This window comes from Euleptes europaea, chromosome 4, assembly GCF_029931775.1.
Source record: "Euleptes europaea isolate rEulEur1 chromosome 4, rEulEur1.hap1, whole genome shotgun sequence".
Classification (NCBI taxonomy): domain Eukaryota; kingdom Metazoa; phylum Chordata; class Lepidosauria; order Squamata; family Sphaerodactylidae; genus Euleptes; species Euleptes europaea.
In genome coordinates, this window is record NC_079315.1 from 102,853,832 (window position 1) to 102,876,045 (window position 22,214).

General features: G+C 45.1%; 1 protein-coding gene across 1 annotated transcript in view; it reads left to right on the plus strand.

Moving 5' to 3' along the window:
* PLCXD3 (phosphatidylinositol specific phospholipase C X domain containing 3) overlaps positions 1-22,214 on the plus strand; it is a 150,294-nt gene that overhangs the window by 99,649 nt on the left and 28,431 nt on the right. The window contains exon 3 of the mRNA XM_056849057.1: positions 17,117-17,825. Coding sequence (XP_056705035.1) covers positions 17,117-17,825 — 709 coding nt within the window. The remainder of the gene's footprint in view (positions 1-17,116; positions 17,826-22,214) is intronic.

A 22,214-nucleotide genomic window follows, 5' to 3' on the forward strand; every position in this document is an offset into this window, starting at 1 on the left:
CCGATGGGGGGGGGGGGAAAGAGGCTAGGGTTGCCAGGTCTCCAGCCACCACCTGGAGGTTGGCAACCCCAAAGGAGGCCACACAGAGAAGGCCTGCAGGGTGCCCCTACTCCCCCTCCCAGGCGGAAGGGCAGCCAGCAGTGGGCCCAAGCAAACGAGGTGCCAGGGGGGTGCAGCCCACAGTCGATCTGCAAGGGAGGAATGAAAACAGAGAAAGAGGAGGAGGGAGGGAGAAAGGGAGAAAGAAATGGAGAGAGAGGGAGAAAGAAAGAAAAAGACGAAGGGAGACAAAGAAAAGGACGGAGGGAGACAAAGAGACAGAAAAAGAGGGAGAAAGAGAGGGAGAGAAAGGAGAAAGAGTGACAGAAAAAGAGGAAGAAAAGATTGAAAAGCCTTCCCCCACACACACACAGCCGCACACGCTGGCCCCGCGCGACCGGGCCCCAGCCTCCCCTGCCCACACACACACACACACACGGTGGCGCACAGAGCCCCGCGTGACCGGGCCCAGTCTTCATGCCCTCTCCTCCCCAGAGTCCACAAAAGGCCCCCCCCCCCGAAGCCCGATCGGCTCCTGCATGCATGCTCTGCCGCCGGGATCCATCAGCCTCTTTCCCCCTCCCTCTCGCTGCTCAACAGCCGACAGTCGGCGAGAGGAGGTCCAAAGGGCGGCGCAGCACCGCTGTAAGCCATGGCGCCAGGAACACTCTCTGTGAGGGCCACCCTGTGCCCCGCCTCTGCAGCAGGGCCCCGGAGCTCCTGAGGACCACAAAAAATGTCCTTGGGGGCCGCATACGGCCCCCGGGCCTGAGGTTCCCCACCCCTGCTTTACAGAGTCAATCCATCTCATGTTGGGTCTTCCTCTTTTCCTGCTGCCTTCAACTTTTCCTAGCATTATCATCTTCTCCAGTGAATCTTGTCTTCTCATAATGTGACCAAAGTATGATAGCCTCAGTTGGTAAGTTTAGCTTCTAGGGAGAGTTCAGGCTTGATTTGATCTAGAACACACTTATTTGTCTTTTTGGGTGGTCCATGATATTCGTAAAACTCTCCTCCAACACCGCATTTCAAATGAATCAACTTTCTTCCTGTGAGCTTTTTACCCTTTCCAACTTTCACACCCAGACATAGTAATGGGGAACACTATAGTTTGCATTACCTTGATCTTGGTCATCAGTAACACATCCTTACATTTATGGATCTTTTCTAGCTCCTTCATGGCAGCCCTTCAAGTCTCAATCTCCTTGTGATTTCTTGGCTGCAGTAGTAGTAGCAATATAAGTAGTAGTCGTACGGACATATATGGGAGGGAAGGAAGTATTTTATTGCCCAGTCTTGTCAGATCTTGGAAGTTAAGCAGGGTCAGTACTTGGATGGGAGACCACCAAAGGGAGACTCTGCAGAGGAAGGCAATGGCAAACCACCTCTGCTTCTCACGTGTCTTGAAAGCCCTTTGCTGGGGATGCCATAAGTTGATTGCAACTTGACTGCACGTATGTACATATGCTGATATGCCCTTTTCCTGCAATATAAAGATAGTCTGTACAAAGACATATAAAATTTTAGCATAGTCACTGCATGAATTTATTATACTGTGCAAAGTGCCCTCGTGACAATCACAACCCCCCACCCCCATTTTCAGAACACTTATAAAGCATTAACAAAATATGGGACTTCTTAAAAAGAAATGAAATGTCAAGCAAATGTTTAATCAGATAAACCCAAACAGACTCCTCTCTCCCAGATAACCCAAAGCAAATTTGAAGAGGGGGCAATAAAAATAATTATTTCTCATTTGATTATATTTGTTGTTTCAGGAATGAAGGCAGAGGAGGAATGGCAAAGCTCACTCCGTTAGCAGAAAAAGCTATTCTGTTTACGTGGGCATCTGTGCACAGCCAAGATCAAATTCAGCAAGCCAATATTATGAAACTGGAATATTATAGACGTGAGGCTCAGTGAGAGAGCTTTTGCTTGGCATGTAGAAGGTCCCAGGCTCAGTCTCCAGCATTTCCAGTTGAAAGGATCAGGTGGTGGGTGATGTGAAAATCTCTGCCTAAAGTCCTGGAGAGCTACTGCCAGTCAGAGTAGACAGTACAGACCCTGATAGAGCCATGGTCTGACTAAGTCTAATGCAGTCTCATGTGTTCAAGCAGAAGAAGAAGAGTTGGTTTTGACACCCCACCTTTTCTCTACCTTTAAGGAGTCTTAAAGCAGCTTACAATCGCCTTCCCTTCCTCTCCCCACAACAGGCGCCTTGTGAGGTGGGTGGGGCTGAGAGAGTTCTGAGAGAACTGTGACTGGCCCAAGGTCACCCAGCAGGCTTCATGTGGAGGAGTGGGGAATCAAACCCAGTTCTCCAGATTAGAGTCCGCTGCTCTTAACCACTACACCACACCGGTTGTTAAGTGAGAGAGGGCTTTACTTTGATCGGTGCGTTGTGGCGGTTCAGACGTCAAGTATTTTATTGTCATTTCAGAGAAGAGTTGGTTCATCAGAGAATGAACTATTGGAAATTGGAGAGAGGGAAGGCATGGGTCATTGGAAGGTAGCATATCTGTTGTGCCAGGGGAGAAAAAATGTGGTCCACAGAGATACTTCACTTGACCATTAAGCCACAGGTATCCAAGCCGGTGATAACATCCAGCAGGACCAGGCAGATGTCCAAGGCCCATTCAGGCAAGTGCCAGCAAAGAAGAGCAGCAGAGAAGGGAAAACACTGCTCCTTCCTCCAGCCAAATCTGGCTCTCACAAATTGATGGCTGTATAAGCACATAGAAAAAGCCGTGCTGGATCAAACCAGGTGTCCTTCTCGTTTAGTATTATGTTTGCAGTAACGTCCCATTAGCTACCTCTGGGAGGCTTACAAGCTAGGCATGGAGGCAATAGCCTTCCCTGTTGCTACCACCCACAGTAGCTGGTGTACCTGGTTTGTGGAATTATACCGCCTCCAGACTAGGGAAGTTTCATTTAGCGATCATTGCAGGCGATGGGTGAATTCCCTACGGCTCAAGTCATAATTGGGTCACCAATTACGAGCAGCATCTGTGAATGCTAAAAAAAGGTAGCTTTTTATCAAGAATTCGACATCAGCTCACATTCCTTGTGTGTGTGTGTCTGCATGCGCATCTTTGCTTTGCTATTTATATAGGGTGGGATTACTGTGGGGGTGCGGTGGAAGCCGGTGCAACTCCTAGGCAACTGTGCAGTGCTCCCTTTTTCTCTGAGTTCATTGTGCATGGCCACAATCCCTTGCCCTGTGCTCCATATTTGCCACCATGGACCCCCTTGTGGAGGTGGCAGCATCTCCACTGGCATTTGCCATTACATGTATAAAAACAGCAATTACCCCTGTTTCATTGAAGTGTTCAGCTTCCAAATGTGTTTCCGTAACAGCTAGGGGCTTCAGGTATCTAGAAGAGGAGGAAGAAGAAAAGTTGAGTTTTCTATGATGTGGGGAGGGGCTGTGGCTCAGTGGTAGAACATCTGCTTGGCATGCAGAAGTCCCAGGTTTAATCTCCAGCATCTCCAGTTAAAGAAACTAGGCAAGTAGGTGATGTGAAAGACCTCTGTCTGAGACCCTGGAGAGCCGCTGCCGGTCTGAGTAGACAATACTGACTCGGATGGACCAAGGGTCTGATTCAGTATAAGGCAGCTTCATGTGGTTCTTGTAGGTTATCCGGGCTGTGTAACCGTGGTCTTGGTATTTTCTTTCCTGACGTTTCGCCAGCAGCTGTGGCCGGCATCTTCAGAGGAGTAACAGTGTTACACAGCCTGGATAACCTACAAGAACCAATGAACTCTGACCGTGAAAGCCTTCGACAGCAGCTTCATGTGTTCATGTGTTCTCTACCTTTTTAAGGAGAACCCAACTGGCTTACAATCTCCTTCCCTTCCTCTCCCCACAACAGACAACTTGTTAGGTAGGTGAGGCTGAGAGAGAGCTAAGAGAACTGTGACTAGCCCAAGGTCACCCAGCAGGCTTCATGTGGAGGAGCAGGCAAACAAACCCGGTTCACCAGATTAGAGTCCACCAGTCTTAACCATGACACCACGCTGGCTCTGAATGAATTTTGACCATGAGGACATAAAAGCAGCGCATAAGCTCAAAATCCCCCCCCCCATCCCAATTATAAACAGAGGATGGCAAAAAGGATGGACTCATATTATAATCAAGTTCTAATCCAGTGTCTGAGCGTCCTAACATGCCTGGTGAGCACCAATAAAATTGAGTTCAGTCCAGGTAAGACAGAGGTACTTCTGATCAGGGCTGGAGCTAGTTATAGAATTGGGACACTGCCTACTCTGGGTAGGGTTTTATTCCCCCTTAAAGCATCAGATTTGCAGCAAGGGGGTATAAAATGTTTTATAGATGGCAATGCCGGATTTACGTATAAGCTAAACAAGCTATAGCTTAGGGCCCCACTCTCTTGGGCCCCCCAAAAATTTAAAGGAAATAATAATTACTTCACTATTAATATACTTCTTCTTAATTGTATTTCAGTTCAACAATTACTTTGATAAAATACATATTTTGTTATGTGCAAATGGCTTTAGATACCTGTTAGGTCCATAAATTACCATATAGCATATATTCAACACAAAAAACAGCAACAATTTGTTGTTGACAAAGGACAGCTGGACATATAAAGGGCCCCATTACCTTCAATAGCTTAGGGCCTCATCAAACCTAAATCTGGCCCTGGATGGCATATTTCGCCTAAAGATATAGCGAAAACCAATAGTAATACAATGGGAGTTGTTGGAAATGCCAAAATATGGATGCATTCTTCTGTTGTTTGTAGTGGCCATGCAAGAAAACAAAAAATAAAATAAAAAATAAATACTGGATAGAAATCCATGAGGAATTGCAAAAGATTTTAAAAATTAAGTTTGTGATAGAGCCTGAAAGTATGTTATTAAATATATTACCAAGCAGTATGCCAAAAAATTATAATTAATTATTCAAATATATGGTAACAGCGGCAAGAATAATATTTGCAGCAAAGCGGAAAGCAAATAAATGCTCAACTCTGGAAGAATGGAAAAACAAATTGGCACAATACGGTGTCATGGCAAGTCTAACAACCTATATACATAACCAAGATCAGAATTTCAGGAAAAATGGAATGCCTTTTACACATATATGGCTGAAGGCTCTGATGAGTATTAAAGCAAAAAGGGAAAGATTTAAGAAAGAAAGGTTTTTTAATAAGTTTTTTTTTTAAAAATAAGCAAGTGTAGAAAGGGTTGCCAGCTCCAAATTGGGAAATTCCTGGAGATTTGGGGGTGGAGTCCGGGGAGGGCAGGGTTTGGGGAGGGGAGGGGCTTCAGCAAGGTATAATGCCACAGAGTCCACCTTCTAAAACGGCCATTTTCTCCAGGGGAGCTGATCTCTGTTGCCTGGAGATCAGTTGTAGTAGTGGCAGATCTCCAGCCATCCCCTGGAGATTGGTTAGGACAGGTAAATATAAGTTAGCGTGCTATATAGTTAGTTAGCAAACCCAGAAATAGCAGAAAAGCGAAGTAATAGTTTTTCTATGCATAAGACTTTTGCTTTACAATGAGTGCATGTGATTGAACAATGCATATATAACATACTGATTTTTGTACACTATTGTGCATATAATGATTGTATAATTTTATGCCTAAAATTGAATAAGAATACTGTTGCATAGAAAAACTATTGCTTCGCTTTATGGTATTTCTGGGTTTGCTAACCCCCTGGAGATTTCATCTAAATGTAGATGAAAATAAGACTAAGAGCTATTGCGAAAGCACTGTAATGAAACCTAGTACAGAAACAAATAGTAAGAAATATATATAATAAGTTCTATACATAGATGTTAAATGTATTAATTGTTGCTATATGTTGTAATAATAATAAAGTATCTTATATATAAAGCTATGGATTTCTCTCTCTGCCTAGATATCAGTTCTGTGTTTGCCATACCAAGCCATATGAATGCACTTGTTCCTTTTGGTCCAGTTTCAAGCAGAGGGGGATACGTCATTTAATCAAACCACCTTTATTAGTCAGTACTTTGATTGGGCAGACAGAGATTGCTAAGTGAGGTTTATCGTTTCAGCCAACACATCAGTCAAACAGCATGTTCTGTGAACTACCATACAACCAAGCAGCATTTCAACATCCTTATTAGAGTAATTATTCTGAGCGCTTTTTTAAATGATGCACAGTTTTGAGGGGGGGCCCACTGCCCGTCTCTAGGGTTTTTTCCCCTCTGGTATGCAAATGATGTGGGAGGTAAAGCTAGCAACATTCTGCATTATGAAGTTTGAAGGTTCTCCGCAACATATTAAGGGCCTTTTATACAGGGACATCAACCCTGCCGACTGCTTCTGGGCTTCTTTTGATTAAGCATTATTTTTTCCGACCATCAGAGGTAGCCTCTCTCTCCCTGCCCATTTTGCCCGTGTTTTCCAGATGCTGTTTTACCCAGAATCTGGAAAATGCGGGCAAAGCTTGCAGGGAGAGCGAGGTGAGCTCTGACTGTCGGAAAAGGCATGCATAATCAAAAGGAAGCCCCAAAGCAGTCGGCGGGGCGTGACCGCAGGGAAACGGTTCCTGCATAAAAGGCCATACACAATGCGAGGGTGCACATTAAGACCAAATTAGGCAAATATTATACCCCCCTGAACTGTGCATCTGGAAGTAAAACCAGTTCTCCAGATTAGAGTCCCACTACACCATACTCACTTTGCGACAGTGTCCATGATATAATCATGGGTTTGCGACAGTGTCCATGATACAATCATCTAATTTCTGCTAGATGCTTTTCTGTTCCATTGCCATGTGATCTCATTAAGCCTTCTTCCTCCCATTTAATTGCTTTTACTCGTGCCTTTTGTTAATGGCACTAATGTTCATGGGGAGATAAAACCATCTGTCTTGTTCTTTATCTTAGGGCCAGATTATGCACTGAACAGACGCAAGCATTCAAGGTGTTCCTGGACTGTACTATTTGAGACTGGGGTGCATATTGCAATGATTGTGGGGAAATCCCCCCCTTGCCTTTAGAAAATCATCATGTCATGGAGCAGGGATAGAGTTGCCAACTTCGGGTTGGGAAATTCCTGGAGGTTTGGGTGTGGAGCCTGGGGAGAGCAGGGGTTGGGGAGAAGAGGGACCTCAGCAGGGTATAATGCCATAGAGTCCACCCTCCAGTGCAGCCGTTTTATCCAGGGGATCTGATCTCTTTAGTCTGGAGATCAGTCGTAAAAACCTCCCACCGATGGCGAAGAGGGACCTGGCAACCCTAGCGTCACCTGGAGGTTGGCCTCACATTGAGGTTATTAACCTTCAGGATCAGTTTAGGCTTTTCTGACCTGGTGCGTGCTTTGTGTAGAGAAGGTGAAGGGTGGAAACATAAAATCTCAGCTGGAGTCCCAAGAGCTGCAATCCAGTCAAGGTTGCCAGCTCCCTCTTGGCCACCGGCGGGAGTCTTTTGGGGTGGAGCCTGAGGAGGGTGGGGTCTGGGAAGGGGAGGGACTTCAATGTAGGGTTGCCACCCTCCAGGTAGTCAGTACAGGGGCGAAGTGTATACAAAGTGCAAAAAACTTTATAAGCTACCAAAATAACATAACAATACAGTTGTACACACTATATACACTACTAAGCTGAAACATACAAGCTAAGACAAACAATGTGACTGTAAGGTGGAAAAAAGTGTCAAAATTGACACAGCCAATGTTCATAGAGTCTCTCTCAATTGTAGGAGAAGTGGTATCCAAAGGATTTTCAACGAGGTTCCCAATGAGGATGAGGACTTTGTATACACTTCGCTCCTGTACTGAGTTCCTTATCCTCCCGATATTAGTACAGTGGTGTCTATTTCTCCCCCACCCTCCAGGTAGTAGCTGGAGGTCTCCTGTTATGACAACTGATCTCCAGCTGATAGAGATTAGTTCCCCTGGAGAAAATAGCCACTTTGGCAACTGGATTCTATTGCATTGAAGTCCCTCCCCTCTCCAAACCCTGCCCTCCTCAGGCTCCGCCTAGGGTTACCAACTTCCAGGTAGTAGCTGGAGATCTCCTATGATTACAACTGATCTCCAGCCTATCAAGATGAGTTCACCTGGAGACAATGGCCACTTTGGCAATTGGACTCTATGGCATTGAAGTCCTTCCCCTCCCCAAACCCCGCCCTCCTCAGGCTCCACCCAAAAACCTCCTGCCGCGGGCAAAGGGGGACCAGGCAACCCTAGCTCTGCCCCAACAACCTCCCACTGGTGGCGAAGAGGGACCTGGCAGCCCTAATTGAGCCTCACCTGGAGGCTGGCAACCTTAAGCAACGATCAGTCTAGGCTTTTCTGACACGGTACGTGCTTTGTGCAGAGAAGGTGAAGGGTAGAAACATAGAATCTCCTCAGCTGGAGTCTCAAGAGCTCCAATCCAATAAAAGATATATTACCTGATCCTTCTGGGTCCATAAAGGTCATTAATTACACCAGGGGAGTCTTCAGAAATCTGTACCCCCTGATCTAGACAGGGTTCCTGTGAACTCAGCTTATGTTAAAAGATACCGATTTTTGTGTATGTGGATAATACCCTATTCAGCTCTAAGCAATACGCATTGAACTTTGTGTGGAGAGGCTGAAAAGAAAAGATCAAAACAATTCTGCTGTGTGGTACTTCCTTTCTTTAAAGCACCAAACCTGCAATCTTTTGTAAATAATGATTGCCGAAGGATACAAAAACAGCAACAACAAAGTGGCTTTTCTTTTTGTTATGCTTGTGCGTGTGTTGTACTGTTGGGGGGAACAACACAGTCATGAAGAATTAAAATGCGCATGAAGTCTTTCTCACTTCTGCCTTGGCAATGCGCCATTTTGCACATTGTGTTACTGGCATACTTTAATTAGCCCTAATTCAGACGTTATAATAATTGTCGAGAAGATTTTTGATGCACTTGTTATTAGGAAGATTTGTAGGCCTGTTCAGGACACATTTGTTCCCTTAATACGCAGATGTTGCTAATGCACAACATGGGTACTTCAGATAAACAATTGACTATTCGGAGTAGGTTTGCCAGGTCCCTCTTCGCCACCGGTGGGAGGTTTTTGGGATGGAGCCCTAGGAGGGCGGGGTTTGGAGAGAGGAGGAACTTCAATGCCATAGAGTTCAATTGCCAAAGTGGCCATTTTTCTCCAGGTGATCTGATCTCTATCGGCTGGAGATCAGTTGAATTAGCAGATCTACTAATCTACTGCTACTACCCGGCAGTTGGCAACCCTAATTTGGAGGCCTCAGTCTATCTCCTGCTGTATAGCTGTAGATCCCAAGGTCACTCCCCAAATGTTATGCACTACTTTCTTCCACATGAGTTGAAACAGGGCCATAGGCAGGGTTGCCATCCTCAGGGTGGTGGCTGGAGATCTCCTGCCATTACAACTGATCTCCAGCCAATGGAGATCAGTCCACCTGAAGAGAATGGTTGCTTTGGCAATTGGACCATGTGGCATTAAAGTCCCTCCCCTCTCCAAATGCCACCCTCATCAGGCCTCTCCCCCAAACTCTCCAGATATTTCCCAACCCGGAGCTGGCAACCCTAGCCATAGGGCTTGGTAGCTGTCTCCTCCACTGTGAAGGACAACAATAGAACATTTGGCAACAGCCTCCTCTTAATTCTCACCTTAGTTTGCCCTCTCTAAGAGCCAAAGAACAGCCAATAACAAATGCAAGGAACTATAAATATGCATACCTCATAGAGTCCAATTGCCAAAGCGGCCATTTTCTCCAGGTTAACTGATTTCTATCGGCTGGAGATCAGTTGGAATAGCGGGAGATCTCCAGCTACCAACTGGAGGTTGGCAAGCCTACCCCCTATAGTGAGACACATGATGTTGGTGAAGTTTTTTGGCTCTTAGAGGCAACCTTATGAGGTATGCATCTTTATAGTTCCTTGCATTTGTTATTGGCTATAATATGTACTGCTAGTAAAATTTGGCATCATGGTTTTCCTTTAAATATTTTTTTATCGTGCTTCAATCTATTATTTATTTCTATAATAAAAAGGAGATAGTGAGAAATTGAAGCAACCCCCCAATAACTGAGGGCTCTTTTACTCCCCCCCCCAACAATATCTTACTGGGATCATTATAAACAAATACAATAGTCGTTGCCTTGGAGTACTTAGATGGCAGGGTTCACAATTTGATTCAAATAGACCCATTTTAAACACAAATACTTTCCCCTTCATTCCTGTGAGCTGCTCTGTCCCTAATTCAATTTTCCTTTCCCTCCAGATTTACAAAAACAATTCGCCAAATTTTGTAGAATGAAACACAAATCTTATTGTGTATCCCCCACCTCCCTCAAATGGTAAATTGCTGTACGTAAATCTGTTTGGTATGAATAATTCTGTTAAGGCTTCGAAAACAGGGATTTTTTAAAATCATGGTATACCAGAACTTGTGGCCACAGTCACATTCTGGAATTATTTACAGCCTCGATAGAACCTATTATTTGCACAACGGGCCAATGTAAGAAACACAGAAAGTCTTCAGGGAGTCTAAAAATATATATCCAAGCCTGCCTTGCATCGGGAAAGCACTGTACAGATTGTACTGAAGGAAAATTGCAATGGAAAAATAAGCCAGAGATCCATAAGGTCTCTTTCGGCCACGAGCTCCAGTCATTGGCACAAAGGATAATTTTTGTGCAGCAATTTTGTAATCAGACAAACTGCTTCAAAGGAGAAAAAAATTCTTCCCAGTGGAAAACTCTATCCAGTATTATTGCTTGAGATAACACAAATGAAATACATGGAAGCCCAAGGAGCAGAGGAATTTCTTGAGTCCACCTTCTCTTTTATTAGAAAAGGAATTCATTCACTCAGTTCTGTGTCTTAGTAAAGCCCAATAAAGGTAAAGGTCCCCTGTGCAAGCACCGGGTCATTACTGACCTGTGGGGTGACGTCACATCCCGATGTTCACTAGGCAGACTATGTTTATGGGGTGGTTTGCCATTGCCTTCCCCAGTCATCTACACTTTTCCCCCAGCAAGCTGGGTACTCATTTTACCGACCTCGGAAGGATGGAAGGATGAGCCAACCTTGAGCCGGATACCTGAAACCGACTTCCGTTCAAATCCCCACTCGTGCTGTGGAAGCTCACTGGGTGACCTTGGGCCAATCACAGTCCCTCAGCCTCACCTACCTCTAGGGTTGCCAGGTCCCTCTTCACCACCAGTGGGAGGTTTTTGGGGGTGGAGCCTGAGGAGGGCAGGGTTTAGGGAGAGGAGGGACTTCAATGCCAATTGCCAAAGCAGCCGTTTTCTCCAGGGGAACTGATTTCTATCGGCTGGAGATCAGTTGTAATAGCAGGAGATCTCCAGCTAGTCCCTGGAGGTTGGCAACCCTATTGTCCCCCCAAGCCCTTTCAAGTTTCAAAAGGGGGAGGGCAGCTTTTTTGGCATATGAAAACGTGTGGGGGGGGGGATGGGGACATGAGCACCTGTTCCCCTTTGCTGCCTCACAACATTTTTAAACGGCCTGCGTTGGGCTCTAAAATGGTAACAGCGATTTAATCAGACTCGGGTATGCTGTAACATCTAGTTATGCCCCGAGAAAGGTGTTCCCCAAACACAGAACTAGTATGGTGCACTGGTTATAGGGCCAGTCTTGGGATGTGGGAGATGCAGGTTTGAATCCCCGTCCCGCCATGGAAGCTCACTCAATGACCGTGGGCCAGTGAATCCGTCTCTTTCTCTCTCTCTCAGCCTAACTTACAGAATATTGTCGAAGGCTTTCACGGTCAGAGTTCATTGGTTCTTGTAGGTTATCCGGGCTGTGTGACCGTGGTCTTGGTATTTTCTTTCCTGATGTTTCGCTGCTGGCGAAACTTCAGGAAAGAAAATACCAAGACCACGGTCACACAGCCCGGATAACCTGCAAGAACCAATTACCTTACAGAGTTGTTGCTGTAGGGATAACACCGAGGAGAAGAGAACAATGTTGTAAACTGCTTTGGATCCGCATTGTGGAGAAAAGCGGAGTAGAAATATGTATAATTAAATTCAAAAACAAGTAAGATGCCATAATAGAAATGACCCTTCAGTCGCCATCTGCCTAATTTTGGAGGCAGATGTTAAAGAATGGGCATTCTCATCTGGCAGATGGTGGTCCATCCGATACTTTAGTCCCTGAAAAGAGCTTAGATCAAGAATGGCAGGCTTTTATCCAGGTACTTGGCAGATTCATCAACCAACGTTTTTAGCTGATCAATCAGCAGGGGTCAATTTTAATTGGCACAGGCAATTTTAATCAGTGGAGTGGTGAGATATTGGCACATATTTATTTTTCAGGTCATTTTGGCTACCATGTGTAGCATGTAGGAAGCTATTTGCATGATTGGGATGGTGGCTGAAATGTCATTGGGAATGGAGTAAGATGTGCCCTTCCCAAGAGATCTGTGGAAAGGGCAGAAATGAATAAGCAACCTGAGAGAAACAGTTTGTCCTGTGGTGCAAATATATAGAGTTGTGCAAATAGCGCTGCTTTAGTCGGAGTCAGACCGCGGGTCTATTAAGGTTAGTATTGTCTACTTTGACAGGCAGGATCTCAGCTGGGGGGTCTTTCCCATCACCTACTACCCGACCCTTTAAACTGGTGATATCTGGATTGAACCTGGGACCTTCTGCATGCCAAGCAGATGCTCTACCACTGAGTTACGCCCCCACCCCATGCAGGAAGCTATTTGCATGATTGAGGGTTAAATGTCTCCAGTAGGGGTGTGCACGCAATAAATTCTGTATTAGAAAATCACCAATGGTATGAGGATCATTTTAATAAAATATCGGGAGTATTGTTATCATTCTTGAATGTCATTTGAAAATGTGGGAACTCTGGAGGCTGGGTCTACCACCCATTATTTAGAGTGCCCCACAACTGGATGGTGACGTACCTGCCATTTAAAATTTAAAGGGCCATTATTTTCAATGTGGGCAGACCTGGCCGCCCCATTGAAAATGTGTGTGTGTGTGTGTGTGTGTGTGTGTGTGTGTTAAGTGCCATCAAGTCGCTTCCGACTCATGGTGACCCTATGAATGAAAGTCCTCCAAAATGTCCTATCTTTGACAGCCTTGGTCAGATCTTGCAAATTGAGGGCTGTGGCTTCCTTTATTGAATCAGTCCATCTCTTGTTGGGTCTTCCTCTTTTCCTGCTGCCCTCAACTTTTCCTAGCATGACTGTCTTTTCCAGTGACTCTTCTCATAATGTGGCCAAATACGACAGCCTCAGTTTAGTCATTTTATCTTCTAGGGTCAGTTCAGGCTTGATTTGATCTAAAACTCACTGATTTGTTTTTTTGGCAGTCCATGGTATCCGTAACACTCTCTTCCAACACCACATTTCAAATGGCCCTTTAAAGGGCAGGTGTCCCCCTGACAAGCTGGAAAACACTCTCTCCTCCCTAGCCTCTCCTTCCTCCCCAAGATTCCTGAGTCCAATATTATCAGGAGTAGTAATATTGGAAAAGGGGAGGCAGGAGCGGTGTCAGATATTGCCAATCTGGTACCCAAAAAATTGGGCATTTTATTGGGTTGACAATATCAAGCTTTAATAAAACCCCTAGCTTCCAGCCTTTACCTGCTTTCAATGGACAGAAGGAATCCAGGCAAACCCTATTTAGACCAGTTTTACTGTCGCTTCATGAAATTTCTAGATCAGGGTACAGTTCAGCTGAGAACATTGTTGGGTGGGTTCTGTCCAGGCTGACCATGCTCTTCCCATTTCTTTTTTTTTTGGGGGGGGGGGGTTGAAAGAAGGGACTTCCAGGAAGATTGTGACTGAAAATACCATTGACATCCAAGTCTAACTTTTTTCTTGAGTCCTTATCTCTAATACACCCGATCATAGTGAAACATGCCTTTTGAAGTCTGCTTTTGAGCTAAAGATTGAGTAGCAAACTTGCAGGGTCCCCCACTCCCTTATCTTGATGTAGAAATCACATTAATTTATCTTGGAAGATTATCTGCCTTGAAAGATTAAGAAGGCTCCCTTTCTTTACTTGAAGAATCAGTTTTAAAACGCACACAGGTCGACAACTGGCTGTTCTGAGCAGATTAACTGCCTGGCTATAGATCATTCTGCTTTTCCCTATGGCACGGGGAGAAAGAATTAGCTTTTAACTGTTGATTTATTTTATTTTTTTGGAGACTCCATGCACACGTTTTATGGTAGATAAATAAGATTTATTTAAACAAATGTTTCATTTGTCTGTCATTTTATTCTGTAAAAGTACAGTTTGCATCACACAATGGTCTCAACTGGAATATATATTATCCTAATCACTCCAAAAATATAGGAGGCAAAAGAAGGGGAAAAGTAAGATGCATGTAAAGAGCCCACCACCTAAAACAGAGTTTATTGAAAATTAGGTTGCTGAGTAACTTTTGTCTCACTTAACAGGAACTTCAGAATTTAAACCAAAAGCATGGTAAGTCAGACAGCTTTTTGGCATCTCCCCTTATGTGTGCCCCTAGGAGCAGGGCCTTTTCAATAATTGCCCCAGTATTATAGAACTCTCTCCTTGTATAACAGGGAGTCCTGTACCAGCACTTGGGCCTGATTCCTTATCCCATTCTGCCTTCATTAGGCAGAGTGTTGGGAATCAATGTGATAGAACAAGATTAAAATCTTTGTTATAGAATCATAGAGTTGGAAGGGGCCATACAGGCCATCTAGTCCAACCCCTGCTCAATGCAGGATCAGCCTAGAGCATCCCTGACAAGTGCTTGTCCAGCCTCTGCTTAAAGACTGCCAGTGAGGGGGAGCTCACCACCTCTCTAGATAGCTGATTCCACTGTCGAACGACTCTTACTGTAAAAAATTATAGAATCATAGAATCATAGAGTTGGAAGGGACCACCAGGGTCATCAAGTCCAACCCCCTGCACAATTCAGGAAATTCACAACTACCTCCCCCACACACTCCCAGTGGTCAGAAGATGGCCAAGATGCCCTCCCTCTCATGAACTGCCTAAGTTAATAGAATGAGCACTGCTGACAGATGGCCATCTGGCCTCTGCTTAAAAACCTCCAGGGAAGGAGAGCTTACCACCTCCCGAGGAAGCCTGTTCCACTGAGGAACCGCTCTAACTGTTAGAAAATTCTTCCTAATGTCTAGATGGAAACTCTTCTGATTTAATTTTAACCCGTTGGTTCTGGTCCGACCTTCTGGGGCAACAGAAAACAACTCAGCACCATCCTCTATATGACAGCCCTTCAAGTACTTGAAGATGGTTATCATATCCCTTCTCAGTTTTTTACTTTTCAGGCTAAACATACCCAGCTCCTTCAACCTTTCCTCATAGGACTTGGTCTCCAGACCCCTCACTATCTTTGTTGCCCTCCTCTGGACACCTTCCAGCTTATCTACATCTTTCTTAAATTGTGGTGCCCTTTCTTTTCCTAATATCCAGCCAGTACCTTTCTGCCCGCAATTGAAATTCATTGTTGCGAGTCCTCTCCTCTGCGGCCAACAGGAACAGCTCCCTGCCCTCCTCTAAGTGACAGCCCTTCAAATACTTAAAGAGAGCAATCATGTCCCCCCTCAACCTCCTCTTCTCCAGACGAAACACTCCCAACTTCCTCAGCCTTTCCTCATAGGGCTTGGTCTCCAGGCCCCTGATCATCATTGATCAGGGCATGAAGCAGGCTGAATCCCGCCTCCCCCACTTAGCTTCTTGTGAGAATACGCTGCACAATTTCACCTCATTCTCCTCTGGGTAAGGTTGGAAATGAACTAAATAAATAAGCCATTCAGAATGAATGAGCAACATAAATTATTACTAAGCATGAGGTGATGATCGTGGAAGACTAATTGGTTGGAAAAATGAATGTCTCATCTAGTGTAAACAGCAAATTCTAGCCGGATGCAAATTGGGAGGAATGGGAGGGAAGAGGAGGGAGAACTGCAAATACACCAAGTCCTTCAGGTCATTATCCTGTCTCTTCCGGCTAGCATGTGTTATCAGCAACTAGGTTTAACAGCTAGTGTTACAAATCCCAGAATTACAACTGATCTCCAGACTACAGAGATCAGTTCTTGTGAAGGACATGGTAGCTTTGGAGGATGGACTCTGTGGCATCACATCCCTGCTGATCACCCCCCTCTAAATTCTGCCCTTCCCAGGAACTGTCCCCAAATCTCCAGGTTGCATGGTTGAACATAAATTACAGGCAATAGTCCAGTCTTTATTTCTCCTCTAAAAAGGCTGTAATAGCACCAAGGGTGATTTTAGGGTTCTCATCTGGTAAAACCAACATGGCAGCCATTCCTGTATCATCTCATGGTCTACCTGGAATGCTGTTTCAGCATCTGTCCATAGTGACCGCACAATATTACACTGTGTCAGACTTCAGTGGTGTAGGAATTGGCATCCTTGGGTCTGACTGTATATTTATTTCCACAGATATAAGGACTAACATTTTCCCTGCATAATTTAAGGAGGCATTGGTTGTGTGTGACTTGTGTTGACATTGGAACTGGAATTATTCTTCATTTATGCTGAGGAAAATCAGTCCCGTGTTTTTCTTGTAAGACTAATGACACTGAGAATAGTTACTCAGAGGCATCAGGGGTGTACAGAAGAAGAAATTAATCATTCTCAGTGCTTAGTTATATGCGGGGTCAGGGCCCAATAGGGATTCAGCAACATTTGAGAAGAGCAAATTGTAGTTGAGGTGTTAGTTCAGTGATGTTTCCCTTTATCCCAGCACCTGCAAACAACGTGCTTTGATATCCACTCAGCACAGTGCAAACTAAGACTGACTTAGCAGGGTGCAAACTAATGCTACTTCAGATAATACAAGTCAAGCAAACCAATCAAGAAAAGGAATACATGAACATAAAGAAAATACCTTTTGAAAGTAAATCTCTCTTTGATTCTCAGGTCACATATAGCATTTAGTGAGTTAAGATGGGCTGCTAGAGGGATGGTTTGATGCTGAGTTGTGAGTGACAGAGGAGGTAAGTAAATTGAGCCCATGTTTTGATGAGAGATTTGGGCAATCTTGACATGCACTGCTGATCACCTTTCATGTTCAAACGATGCGCTGCTTTTTGTTTAAGTGTTGTTTTATGTTATCTTTAGGGTCTCATGACTCGTTTAGCTTCTACATTGATGAAGCATCTCCGGTTGGGCCCGAGCAACCAGAAACTGTCCAGAACTTTGTCTCCGTGTTTGGAACTATCGCTAAAAAGCTGATGAGAAAATGGCTGGCAACACAGACGATGAATTTTACAAGCCAGTTGGCAGCAGGTATACGGTATTTTGATCTCAGAATCTCTACGAAGCCCAGAGACCCTGACAACGAACTCTACTTTGCTCATGGTCTATTCAGTGCCAAAGTCAATGAGGGTCTTCAGGAGATCAGTGCCTTTCTTGCTGACCATCATAAGGAAGTGGTCTTCTTGGACTTCAACCACTTCTATGGGATGCAGAAGTGTCACCATGAAAAACTGGTCCAAATGCTCAAAGACACTTTTGGGAGTAAAACGTGCCCTGCTATATTTGCTCAAGAAGTTTCCCTCCAGTACCTGTGGGAGAAGGATTACCAAGTGTTGGTATTTTACCACAGTCCAGTGGCTCTGGAGGTCTCGTTTCTATGGCCAGGACAGATGATGCCAGCACCGTGGGCAAACACAACAGACCCAGAAAAACTGATCCAGTTTCTCCAGGCGTCAATCACTGAGAAAAGAAAGAAGGGCTCTTTTTTTGTATCTCAGGTGGTACTGACTCCAAAAGCTAGTACAGTGGTCAAGGGAGTCACCAGTGGTCTCAGAGAAACCATCACAGAAAGGTGAGTGGTTACAAAGACCAGACTCATTCAGGTATATGCCCTTTTTCTCTGTTGCTAGCTTGCCTATTAGAAGAGATTGATCCATTTCTCTCCCCCCCAAACCTCTTCTAACAGTCTCCAGCTCCCTTCCATTTCTACCCCCCTGATTTCTTCCCTTTCTGCCTACCCCCAACTAATTCCATACTTCTTCCCAAATCCCCTCCAGGGGCTCCCCATCTTCTGCCTCCCCTTCCTCAAAATCCATCCAAGCTCCCCTTTGTTGACCCGTCTGCCATCCACCTTCCCCCAATGGCCTCCCTTATCCCCACTTCTCTACCCAAGCCCTTCCCCTCTGCCATTTCAGCCCCCTTGGACCCCAAAGTCTCCCCCCAACTGCCCTCCCTGATCCCACCTCATAAGTGATCCTCTTTCCTCAAGCCATCCTCTGCTACCCAATCACCGCCTTCCAGCATCCTATTTCTGCGCTACCAGGTCCGTCCTTCACCCCCCGCCCCCAGTCATCATCAAGCTAGATCTCTACCACACGCAAGTATGCAAGTATCCACCTGGTATATGGAGAATGATGTAAAACATCTTCTCATATGAGCTGTATAAATATGAACCTCTGCTGATACATTCACTTGAAAGAAAATCTGATCTCATTCCTGATTTGGTCTACTAAATCATTATCTGCTAAAAGAAACTGATTTAACCTCCACATTTTATCTATGTTATTAGCTCCCAGGAGTTTTGAGGTTGTGAAAACATGGGGAGAAAACGCATGGTCGCTTTAGCCTCCTTTATTCCCTGTTTCAGCCAGGATCGAACACATGCGTTTCGCCGAACGTGCGTTCGATCCTGGCTGAAACAGGGAATAAAGGAGGCTAAAGTGACCATGCGTTTTCGCCCATGGTCTCTGATAGTGTGAGAGCTTATTTCTCTGACTTTTTGAAGAACCTTTGGAGTAACGGCTGTAATATCAAATTGAGAGTGACTGTTATGAACATCAGAGAAAAGGTGCAATCTTTTGGCTCAGATGCAACAGCCTTTAACTATCCAACCCCCTCTCCCCCAAGACAAAACGAAACCAGTGCTATTCTGTACAGTTACTCTGTATAGAATAGAAGGGAATGTTATAGAACATTCCCTTCTATTATTTATTTTACAACTTTCATAACCTGCTTTTTTACCCTCACAAGGTGGCTAAAAAATTAAAACATAATAAAAATCACATTTTGAAACCATTAAAACCAACCAATGCCCCGCATCATTAAAACAATCAAAAACAGAGCTAAAATCATACAAAGATGTAAAAATAACAATTATATATACCAAGTAAATATACCAAAGGTGCCCCATGGCGCAGAGTGGTAAACTGCAGTACTGCAGTCCAAGCTCTGCTCACGACCTGAGTTCGATCCCAACGGAAGTCGGTTTCAGGTAGCCGGCTCAAGGTTGACTCAGCCTCCCATCCTTCCGAGGTCGGTAAAATGACCTTGCTGGTGGGTAAAGGGAAGATGACTGGGGAAGGCACTGTCAAACCACCCTGTAAACAAAGTCTGCCTAGGAAACGTCAGAATGTGACGTCACCCCATGGGTCAGGAATGACCCGGTGCTTGCACAGGGGACCTTTCTCTTTTTTAAATATACCAAGACAAACAACCATTTCCCTCCATTTGCATGTCCTGGATTTTTTGTGGCATTCTATTCCACAACTGTAGAGCGATGGCTGAAAACCCCCATTTCATCACATACACCAGCCACACTTAATGCATGAGAAGAGAACCAACAACAACAACGACGAGGCAGATCTTAATGTGCACACGAGTCTGTGCCAGAGCGGTGGCTCCTCAGATCATCCCCTGCTCTTATCCCTAATCTTAGACCTTTACTTATGCATCTACCAATTGAAAATTAACTTTAAACCCTAGAAATCAATTTAAAAATAAAAAAAATGTCAGTTGTAATGGAAATAGTCTTGTTATCAATTCACATTTTTCAGGACTGGAAAGGCCAGCATGGTGTGGTGGTTATGAGCGGTTTCGAGTGGTGTACTCTGATCTGGAGAACTGGGTTTGATTCCCCACTCCTCCACATGAGCGGCGGAGGCTAATCTGGTGAACTGGATTTGTTTCCTCACTCCTGCATATGAAGCCAGCTGGGTGACATTGGGCTAGTCACACTCTCTCAGCCCCACCCACCTCATGGAGTGTCTGTTGCGGGAGGGGGAAGGGAAGGTGATTGTACTTTGATTCTTCCTTAAGTGGCAGAGAAAGTGGGCATCTAAAAACCAACTCTTCTTCTCCTCCTCCTCGAGTTGGAAGGGACCACCAGGGTCATCAAGTCCAACCCCCTGCACAATGCAGGAAATTCACAACTACCTCCCCCCACACCCCTAGTGACTAGAAGATGGCCAAGATGCCCTACTCCTCCACCACCACCACCTTCTTCTTCCATTGCAACCCGAGTGCCATCATCACAATTATACCCTTCTTATTGCTTTTGCCTTAGAACACATGAAGCTGCCTTATACTGAATCAAACTATTGGTCAGTCAAAGTCAATATTGCCTACCTAGACTGGCCGCAGCTCTCCAGTGTCTCAGGCAGAAAGAGGTCTTCTACATTACCTACTACCTGGTCCTTGTAACTTGAGAAGCAGGGGGCTGAACCTGGGACCTTCGGCATGCCAACCGGACACGCTACCACTGAGCCACAGCCCCTCCTCCAGAAGGAGATTGCCCTTCCAGTCCTGAAAAATGTGAATTGATGAGTATGATTGGCAGGGAGGAGTGGCCAAGACTGCTGCAAGCAGGTGCGCTGAGCACTCTCCACAACCCCGCTCTCGGCGGCTTGCCTGGACTGCTCTGGGCAGGCGTGTCGAGCCACTCTCTGGGGCTCGCCTGGACTGCATCCACCAAGGCTTTCCTCCCACCATGACCCTCAAAGGTAAGTGTGTTGTCTGCACATGTGCAGACAACACTATTTTACTTTTGGGGGAATTAACCCCCCTCTTGTATTTTTTATTTAAGATTTTTCTGCATACCTAGGGGGTGCCCCAAGTTTGTAGTAAAATCTCGTTTGGGTAAGTGTAGCCCAAATTCACAGATTTAGATATCCACAGAAAAAGAGTGTGTGTATACGTGCCATCAAGTCACTTCCATCTCATGGCGACCCTATGAATCAAAGTCCTCCAAAATGTCCTATCTTTGACAGCCTTGCTCAGATCTTGCAAATTGATGGCTGTGGCTTCCTTATTGAGTCAGTCATCTCTTGTTGGGTCAACCTCTTTTGCTGCTGCCCTCAACTTTTCCTAGCATGACTGTCTTTTCCAGTGACTCTTGCCTTCTCATAATGTGACCAAAGTACGACAGCCTCAGTTTAGTCATTTTAGCTTTTCAGTTTAGGCTTGATTTGAACTATAACCCACTGATTTATTTTTTGGCCATCCACGGTATCCGTAACACTCTCCTCCAACACCACATTTCAAAGGAATCTACTTTCTTCCTATCAGCTTTCTTCAATGTCCAGCTTTCACAAAGGAAGAGGGTACACTTGGGAAACAGATGTATAGATATATGTCAAAAATTATTATTTCAGTCCTACAAAATTTCATGCCGCTTTAAGCAAACAATTACTTGTTAGCAATTGATGCAGTTGATAGAACCTGGTGACTTGAACCAGGTGATGCCTCTTCTCAGCATTGTCTCTAATTTGTGCTTTTTAAATAAAAAATAAAGACACATCTGCCAAATAGGCGGGTTGAGATCATCACCCCCCCCCCAAATGTCCCTGAGGTAGATTATGTCTCACTGGAAAAGAGAATTTATGCATGCAGCCAGTCGCAAGTCCTCTGCCCATCGTTCGGCATGCTGATACGGTACGATAACGTGCGCTCGCGACAAGAGAGCCAGGGCTGACGCCGAGTGTTGACGCACAGGCCCAGCCCCACCTGTCACACACAGCTATTTCTCCGATGCGGAGAGGAATGACAAGAGCCCGGTTCGTCTGTCCTCCTCGGAATGAAGAACGGCTTATTCTTCACCCCCTCGAGCTGTGCTGCAGACGTACAATACCAGATCACCATTGCAATCAAGATAAAAAGGAAATGAGTCTCCCGGCTTCCCCTAAAACGCAGTTCAGTGGCCAAGACACCGTGTCTGTTTTAGGCTGATAATGTTCGATTAAGGGCTGTACTGTTGATACCTCAGGCAGCTAGTCCTTGTGGTCTAATAATGTAAAGCGGGGGGCGGGGGATATTTAATGATATTGCCGGTGTATAAGCGGAGGAAGAAGATTCCTCGAAGTGCTTTCCTGAGTTCCCAAATGTAATATGGTTTAGAATTTTTTAGATACAGCAGCAGTTGGCAAAAAGCAGGTCATGAAAGAATCCGTTTGCGATTTCTTCTTTT